General features: G+C 44.9%; 1 protein-coding gene across 1 annotated transcript in view; it reads left to right on the forward strand.

Moving 5' to 3' along the window:
* Positions 1-8,836, forward strand: part of TAPT1 (transmembrane anterior posterior transformation 1) — a 57,945-nt gene extending 49,109 nt beyond the window's left edge. The window contains exons 12-14 of the mRNA XM_028087257.2: positions 1,222-1,298; positions 4,774-4,934; positions 6,682-8,836. Coding sequence (XP_027943058.2) covers positions 1,222-1,298; positions 4,774-4,934; positions 6,682-6,899 — 456 coding nt within the window. The 3' untranslated portion in view covers positions 6,900-8,836. The remainder of the gene's footprint in view (positions 1-1,221; positions 1,299-4,773; positions 4,935-6,681) is intronic.
* The last annotated feature ends 420 nt before the right edge of the window (positions 8,837-9,256 follow it).

Raw genomic sequence — 9,256 nt, forward strand, 5'->3', positions numbered from 1 at the left:
CAATTGGCTTGCCTTTCATATTAATCAGTAAAATCCTAGAGCCACGTTAACGTCCACCACGAATACTTGTACAGCAGGTCATCTCCCCAGTAGAGCCTGTGACGGACAAGGACTTCCATATCAGTTTTCTCGTAGTGGACCTTCAGGGAACACGTGACAGTTCCCTCGATCTCTACCCAGGTGTTCTTTTACTAAAAGCATTTGTAAAATATGGTTTAAAATGTATCTTATGGATTTATTTAAAACATCCTGATAGAGTTCCACTTGATGATTTCCTAACACGGCTGGATAAGGTCTGTTATTTTCCCAGACTTTCCATTTCCATGTAGCAGTCCCCCTAGACCCTGAGATGTAGACACATTATTATTATTATTTTTTAAAGATTTTATTTATTTTTCAACAGAGAGAGACAGCGAGAGAGGGAACACAAGCAGGGGGAGTGGGAGAGGGAGAAGCAGGCTTCCCGCTGAGCAGGGAGCATGATGTGGGACTCGATCCCAGGACCCTGGGACCATGACCTGAGCCGAAGGCAGACGCTTAATGACTGAGCCACCCAGGCGCCCGATGTAGACACACTATTAAGCCGAACCTGTAACGTATAAATATTTTCCAGTGACAGACCCACCAGATTGAGCACACTTGCAAGGACAATGCTGTGATATTTAGTTTTTTCAAACAGTACACAGCTCCTAAGGCTCCCTTTTCTCTCTCTTCCCCATAAGTCACTGTGGGTTCTTAAAAAGACTCTCAAGGAAAGACAAAGAAAGCAAGAATAAGGGAAGGGCGCACTATGTGCTTCTAGCTCTGGTGGGCACATATGCAGCAAGATGAATTTATTTGTATTTTCCAGAGTGATTTTTCATTTTAAAAAATCAGCTGATTTGCTTCTCGGGGGGGTACAACTAAATGTGTCATTCACGAACCTAGATATAGTGCCTGACTTCAGAGAGTCAGCAACAGCTGAACATGACATTAGCCACAGGCATCCTAAATTTGCCTGAACAAATCCAAATCAACCACAGAAGTTTTCACAAGCAGCCAGATGTTCATGCAAATTGAAAAATCTAGAACTGCTTACTTGGATTTAGACAAAGCCTGCAAGAGTGTAACTAAAATGTTGAAATCAGCATGGAGAAGTCTTTATTTAAATATTAACTAATAACTCTGTGGTTGTTATGTTTTGTTTGTGTGTTTTTGTTGTTTTGGTTTGTTTCTGGCTAGCTCATCAGAGTTGTAACAAGCTCAATTAAAGTGCAAGGAATCCTGTCTTATGCCTGTGTCATACTCTTCTATTTTGGGTAAGATTAACTGTTCTTGAATATGTTTTTGGTTGTACAGTAAAGTATATATGCAAGATGTAATGGAAGTTAATTGCAACCAAATCACCCTCCACCCATTCTCACTGGCCCGGGGCTCCCTTAACAGCACATACCTCCAGTTGTGTTCGTGACTTGGTGACATTCAGTGAAATATGCTGCTGTTTGGTACTAGTATTAATAGCACTTTAGATTTTATTTTAATCTTTAGCGGAATCAGTTAAAGCTCTTTCTGCTTAGGGTTTCAGTTGCATTCCTATTTCCTTTCATGATAAAATCTGCCATTACAATCAGACATTTTCCTGTGTTTAAAAGCGTCTTTAACTCGGTGAATCCATGGGGCTCTCCCCACCAAGGTTTTGCTCAGGTTCTAGGAGTCAGGATGCCCCCCCTAGCCATCAAGCCTCTGTCCCTGCAGTGTCCCAAGCCATGTCATCAGTACCTTGATTGGTGGCTTTGGTTTGACACTGGGCACATAGGAAATTGTGTTGAGGCAGGGAGTCCGGGGCCTTGATTTCTCCTAGAACCTGCCCCTTTTTCATACTACAGGGACTGACTTACAGCTTCTAAAGTTCAAGGAACCACACACCTCTTTCAGTTTTTTGACATTAAAAACCATGAGATCCTGCATCTCTGGTGCAAATGCTCACATAGCACTCCAAAGTTCTTGGCATTGTGCCTTGTTCATCAAGGGTTGTTGCTATAATTGCTTCCATCTTTGTTTAACAAAATATTCTTGTGTTTTTCTTTTGACCTAAACCAGGAAGTGAAGCATGTGTATGCAACATCGAAAAACCTTTGTTTAGTTACAGTTGTGTGTGTGTAAATCACCGAAGTGGACGTGCTTTAAGCTGAATGACTGAAAATTCACTACCCCCCCATCACTGTTCCCCTCGATAGTCCACAGAGGCCCAGCTGCTCACAGACCTTTCCACTCCACTCATTTCTCCTTATTACCTTATATCAGGGTAGTGCCCAAATTATCCTCTCTTCCTTCAAAATCTTTCCCAAACCACCTTGTCCCTGAAGCTTTCTTTATTCTGTGACCTCACCAAGCCCAGGACTCTCCCTTGAGTGTAGACAAGTCAGAATTCAGTTGGGCCTCCTGGCACACGGTGCTGGGCTTCCTCCTCAACGCCTCAGGTTCTGCCTTTTTCCCCCCAGACTTGCCGTGGCCCGAGCTGCAGGTGGAAGGCCTCTGCCCTCCTCCTGCGGTCAGCACTCCTCAGTGAGCACCCGCTAGGTGCCAGGTACTGGGCCTGGGGCAAGACTAGGGCCCTGCCTTTGTGGCACTGAAATTCTAGTGGAAAAATAGACAACCAGAAAAGCAAATTTCTGTAAAGTGACAGTTTATAGTAAGCGTCAGGAAGAAAAATAGGGTAGTGTAAGGAGATGGAGAACAGCGGAGGTGCCTGCCTTCCAGCCTCTCTGGTGAGCTTCAGTGGAGACCAGCTGGAGTGAGGGAGACAGCCATGCAGATGCCTGGGAGGATAGCAGACTCGGCAGAGGTGACACAGGACAGGCCCGACAGGAACAGCAGCGGGGAGCCCGGGCACCCGGAGCACAGCGGTCAAGACGGAGCGTCGCGGAGGGGACCCAGCAGCCCTGGGAAGGGCTCAGGTTCCAGCTGAGGGAAGGAGGAACCCCTGGAGGCTTCCGAGCAGAAGAGGGCTAGATCCAGCTGGCTTCCGGCCAGGACCACTCCGGCGGCTGTGTGGAGAAGGGCCTGGAGTGTGGCAAGAGGAAAAGCAGACCTCGGGCCAAGTCAGGAAGCGGTTACGGGCCCCCAGGGACAGGGAACTGTGGCTGCCACGCCAGTGGTAGCAGTTGGAGTGCTAATAATTTGTCAGCTGGTGGCTATGTTGCAAGTGGAGCCAGACAGGACTTGCCGGTGAATGATTGGATGTGAGGTGTAAGGGAGCCTAAGGAATCAAGTGTGATTGCAGGGTTTGGGGCCCAGGCGAGGAGGGTAGTGGAATCACCATACTGCAGCGGGGAAGCCTTTGAGAAATACATGCAGGTGTGGTTTTGTGTTGTTTTCTTTTGTGTTTTGTGAAGGCTTGGCTGTAGTAAATTTGAAATCCTGTTAGATATCACCAAGGCAGGGTCAGGGAAGCAAGGGAAGGTACGAGTAAGGAGTTCCGAGCACAGTCGGGTCTGGGGATAAATTGGGGAGTGTTTTGCTGTGAAGATCCTGGGGGCCATGGATCTAATGTGAGGTCCTCCCTGGATGTTTGCGTTCTTAGCTGCGGGAGGGGAGAGTCTAGGGGCAGTGAAGGAAACCTGTTTGCTTCTTTCTTTGACCTCCCTGCCAGGCCCCTCCTTAGCCTCGCCCCCACTGACTCGCAGTTTCCTGTCATTGTCAGGATCTCACCTCAGCCATAGAGATAGCAGCCACCTCTTCACTCATGCGACAGTGGAGTGGGGTCCGTGGTTGTCATTTAAGGTCCCCATACATGAGAAGATACCAACGTGAAGAGTAGTTTTTCAGAATTTTTTTGCCAGATTTGTATCAGATACCTTAAAATGTCGCATACATTTTGGTCCCAGAAATTCCACTTCTATAATTATAGCTATCTACGCATTTGTCTGAAGGAAATACAGATTTAACCTAAGTTTTCCTAATTAGAAACTTTTAAATAGAAACAAAATACTGGAAATAACCCACATATTCAGAAATTAAGGGCTTTAGGGGGTAAGGGCTTCAGGCGGCTTTGTTATATGGTAACTCAAACAGTGAAATATTACAAGACATTAAAATAATGTCCCTGAGGAATATTAACTGGTAGGGAAAATATTCATAATAATATTTATGTAAAACAATAATAGCATTTAGCAAAATTGGTGGACATTGCTGTGTGGCAAGCACTGTTCTGAGCACTAACTGGAATCACCTCTGGATTCATGGCTAAGAAATGCACTCAGGTCCACGCAGGTTCTAAGCAGTGAGTCAGGATTTGAACTCAAATACCTGGCACCCAGAATCTTCCCTGGCCCCGAACTCCAGCCCCTGCTGCTTTGTAAAATAGACTCTGCTTCTAAACAGTGGAAAAGTACGGATTGGTATAAACTCATAAAAACGACTGAAACATAGCATACCAAATATCACAGTGAGTAGTGCTGGACTCTGGAATTAGAAGTTACTTTTTGTTCATCTACATTTACTAAATACATTTGTTTTGCAGTGAAAGAATAAATGTTAAGTATTTGGTACCAGGTAAAACTTCAAAGTGGTACAATTTCTTGTTGTAATGAGAACTAAGGAATCGATCAGGCATTTTCCCTTGTGGTAAAGAAGCCTCATGGGAAACTCGCCCATCCCAGACTCGGGCCTCCGGCTCCCGGGCCCACACTCCTCACATGGCCCCATGCCTTCTCGTTAGCAGCGGTAGGAGATGACGTTCTCCGTGATTGAGATGAATTCCAACCATGGGTGTTTGTTTCCTTCTGGTTTTAGGTTGATATCCCTGAAAGTACTTAATAGCATCGTGCTGTTGGGGAAATCATGCCAGTATGTGAAGGAGGCCAAGATGGAAGAAAAGTTGTTTAATCCCCCTCCAGCCAGTGCACCAGGCAAACCACCTAATAAATCACAGAACAAATGTAAACCCTCTCAAGGTACGTTTGCTTCCTTCCATCACTTGTGTGAATCATTTTCCAAAGAGTTAATGATCTGAATTTTCCCCTAGTAAATCACCGTTTGGTCAGTGTTTCGCAGTGCTTTCAAGATTTGATTTCACTTTGCTGAGTTGTCTTTGATGTTTGTATTTTAGATCTCATCGCAGATACACGTAACGCAGTGCTCTGAGTTTTTACATTTATTCCTTGTCCAGGAGATGATCGTTGAGCACCTGTTACACGACAGGCCTGGGGATATGGCAGTATCGAGGAAGGGCAGTGCCGATTCTGACTTGCTGGGGAGACGGGGAGAAAGCGAGGGGGCAGTCATGCTGTAGAGAAAACGACAGCCGGATCGGGAAAGGGAAGTGTGACTGGGAGTCCAAAACTCCGCCAGCCAAGGAAGCAGCACCTTCCCGGGAGGAAGAGCGCCAGCAGCATGTGCTAAGGCCCAGGGCGGGAACCTGCTGGGCATGTGGAGGGACCCCAACGGCCGGGTGGCTGGAGTGGACCCATCCCATGGGAGAGGGACTAGAGAGGGAGTCAGAGAGGCCACCCTGCTGCCTGCCGTGTAGCTCTTGCTGTGTGGGAAGGTTCTGTTTCAGGGTTGGGAAGTGCATTTCAGACAAGTGTCTCAGTGCCCCCGTAGGGTGTTTTGGAGATCAGGAGACCTCAGGCCAGACACCATGCAGGAAGGTGGTGCAAGAGGAGTGACGTGATCCAGCTGGATCACTCTCCAGCTTTGTGGGAAGGAGACTCAAGGAGAGCGAGCCCAGAGGCAGAGGCCAGCGGGGAGGCTGCCTGGGTCAGAACAGGGGCTAGTGGTGTGAGCCGGGAGCACTGGCCAGATTCCAGATAGGTCTGGAAGAGCACAGGATTTGCTGATGAGGGTTCACAGTGTGAGAGAGAGAGAGAGGAAAGATGATTCCAGGGCTGCTGGCCTGGAAGACTTGGAGGCAGAAGTGGGACACTGATACTGTGTTTGTCATTAGATGGCAGTCCCCTGTCTGTTCCATATCCGTTCATAGGACTTGTTGTTTAAATGGCTTAATTTTAAATATGCGGAGCTGCTGTGTGCCAGGTAATATCCGTGATGCTGGAGATGCAGAGAGTGAATCGTGCCTGCAGGGCCTCCCAGACTGATGGGGGAGATGGCAGAAGCGGGTAATCCAGAAAGGGGAGCTGGTTGTCGGCAGGCATGGGGGGGTGGAGGGGAGGCTCCCGTCCTGGAGGTGGTGATACCTGAACGAAATTTCAAAGGGTAGACAAAGTGGGCATAGGGTAAGGGGCCTCCATTTGGGCTTCCTGTGGGTGGAATGCTCAGGGCTGCTAAAGTGACTACACAGAAGAGGGTGGATGTCCTCAAGTCCGCTTGCCCCTGACATCCTGAGTGTGGGAGCCAATGCTAACTTTTCGGGCAACAATCATTAGGACTTGGTCATGTAGGAGGGAGTTTGTTATACGGGAGTTCTGATCTTCTCAAAATCAGGGAGGTGTTATTTGTGGGATACTACCCACATAATAGCCCTTCTATAAAATTTTAATTGAGCAAACAAATGGTGTAGCCCCTGAGTTTCATTATAAACCATGGCTGCTTATTTGCCCCAGGCTATTTGGTGTTGACTTGCTTTACCTTAAAGTATGGGTGATGGACACTTCCTTCCATTACCACTCTCTTGGTAAGCTTGTATGTATTATAAGTTGGAGGGAAATCTTTTTCTAATTAGCTGGATCTGTTTTTCCACAGAAGAAAACCTGTCTGCTTCGGTCACCAGCCAGCCTGTTCATCCAAAGGAAAATGTCATCCCATTACTTGTGGCAAGCAGTTCTGATCAGTTTCTCACGACTCCAGATGGCGATGAGAAGGACATAACGCAGGAAAGCTCTGAATTAAAGCACAGATCCTCAAAGAAAGATTTGTTAGAGGTAGACAGGTTTACAATCTGTGGAAACCGAATCGACTGAACTCTGTGGCCTCTCGTGTCCAGCAGAGTCCCGGGGTGGAGATGCTCTGCTCCCGGGACGGACAGATGCGAAAAATGGCACTTAAATATTTATTTAAAAACTTAAATTATTAATGGAAAGCGAATCTTAATATCTCTCTTCCAGTAATGGGGTCTGGCTGCAGGTCAGTTTGCAGAAGAGCAGCGACCTCCAGCCTGGACTCTGGAAACCTGACGGGTTGGAGGAGCCCCACCTGCTCGGTAGAGAGCAGTCGCCCCCGGACCTCACGGGCGAAATGTCAGAATCACTCTGCTTTGTCAGTCCGCACTTCCAGAACATCGAATTGCCTCAAGGCCTCTTCAGTACAAGGATATACCTGGAAAACTGTGAAGCTTTTCCCATGACATTACCTTTCCAGTCCCATACTATTTTCACAAACAGTTTTCAAACTGTCCTTCGTCTGCCAAAGCAGTAAAAAAAAAATAATTAAACTTAAGTCAAGATAAATGTTCTTACCGCCAGAATAATCCTTGAAGAAGATGTATCTGAATTAATCAGAATAAAAGGCTACCTAAAATAATTCGTGATGAATAGTAGCGTTTTATAGGAAAAAACCCTAACCCAGTTTATTTAAAAAATATTCATTAATGAAGGTTGCATCACGGAGAAAAATGTTTCATAATTTTTCAGTTTACTCTTTAAAGCAAAATGTGAGCTGTGTATTGTTCCACTGCAATGGATAAAATAGAAATACCCTTACAAAAAAGCACTTTTTTATACTGAAAAAGCAGAGCAGTGTTAACTTTAATGTATGGTTAACTGGTTTCGCTTTAAAACGAATTGCTTCATAAATTGTTACAGTTAAAAGGATTTGGTGTTGAATGGGCTGAAGAATTGTCAGTGTACAAAATCCAAAGGTGTGAACTTTAACAGAGTTTTTTAAAGTGACAGCTTTAAGCAAATATTCTAAATGGTTTGGGTAGCGTCTTGCTTGGGCTTCTAAAATGCAGGAGTCCTGCTGATTGGAGCGTCTGTAGGGGTGCCTGTGCTGGGGGCCGGTGGCCGTGTGTTTGGGCTGCGAGCGCGGCTGTCGGGGGGGCAGTGAGGTGTGTTGTGTATGGACGCTGGGAACAGCAACCAAAAGGTGCTTTTTGGTTTTGTTTGAGACCAAGATTCCATTTCTGCTAATTACTAGCTTGTGGCCCACATCATAGGACAAGTCATTTCCCACCACACTTTTATCTTGAGAAACCTTTCTGCATTTTTATAAAAATTTTACAGCGTCTCATTTCAAAATGTGCAGATGTAACTGTTAACTGTCATTTCCTTTGATGTCTTCATGTTGAAGTTCAGCTCCTGTGCTGACACTTCGGGCATATGATATGCAGAAGATAAATTTTAGGGGATCTGTCTCTTTCCTGGGTGAAATACAAAGCATGCTTTAATGTTTTGGCTTCTTTGGCTTCTGTAGAAATACGGAAGTGAATCTTAATGTTTTGCATTAACTAAAGAAATACGAAGATTAATGTTCATGTGGGGTAAAAGAGGAAATCTTAATGAAATGCTTTTGTGAAACCAGGAAGTATTTTAAGTTAAAAATGAAAAGACTCGTATTTTATGTATATTTCAACGAAGCCCCATTTTAGAATTCTTCTGGTATCCATCTCCTCTTCACCACCAAAAGGAACAGTGTCCACGTGAATGGAATAGTTTGGGGGAAACTTTGCCAAACATAGCCCTGATCAGAGCAAGAATATGGTTTGGGTATATCTTTCAATTCAGCTTGAATTATCCTGTTATTGTGCTGTCATTTTCGGAAGATTTCATTTCCTTTGCAGAATCTATTGGGAGTTCGGAATGATGTTCATTTCCTCTGTTAAAATGGCATTCAGTACTAATTTTATAAGTGCATCTTGTGTGAAACTCAATAAATTCAATTTTGTAATCTTTTTTAAAAAGGTCACTGAATTTATTTTAATAATGTTTACTGTTATATTTGCTGGAGTAAATTTCCCACTCTGTAATAAGAATTTACTTCTAATTTACAAGTGACAAGACTGTCTAATTTGAATTTTCCTCTTGGTCTTAATGGTGGCAAAATGTTGGATTTTTATTCTGGGGGGTAAAAAAAAAGGCCAGTACTTGATCACAGACCATTTCCTATCTCTCAGCCGATGGGGGCGCTTGCATTTGACAGGTGTTTTGAATGTCACACAATGTGTTTTTCACATCTAAGAGTCAAGTTCAAGACAGTACTTTGCTTTTTAAAAAAAATTTAAGGCACAACATAGGTCAGACTCTAATTAGCTTTTCCTTTGGAACAGAAGCATAAACGTCAAGGGTCATTCAGGAGCTTGTCCAGATTTTCTTTGTACTTT

This window comes from Eumetopias jubatus, unplaced genomic scaffold (genome assembly GCF_037043125.1).
Source record: "Eumetopias jubatus isolate StellerSeaLion01/CBP00866 unplaced genomic scaffold, mEumJub1_p1.0 scaffold_2, whole genome shotgun sequence".
Classification (NCBI taxonomy): Eukaryota; Metazoa; Chordata; class Mammalia; order Carnivora; family Otariidae; genus Eumetopias; species Eumetopias jubatus.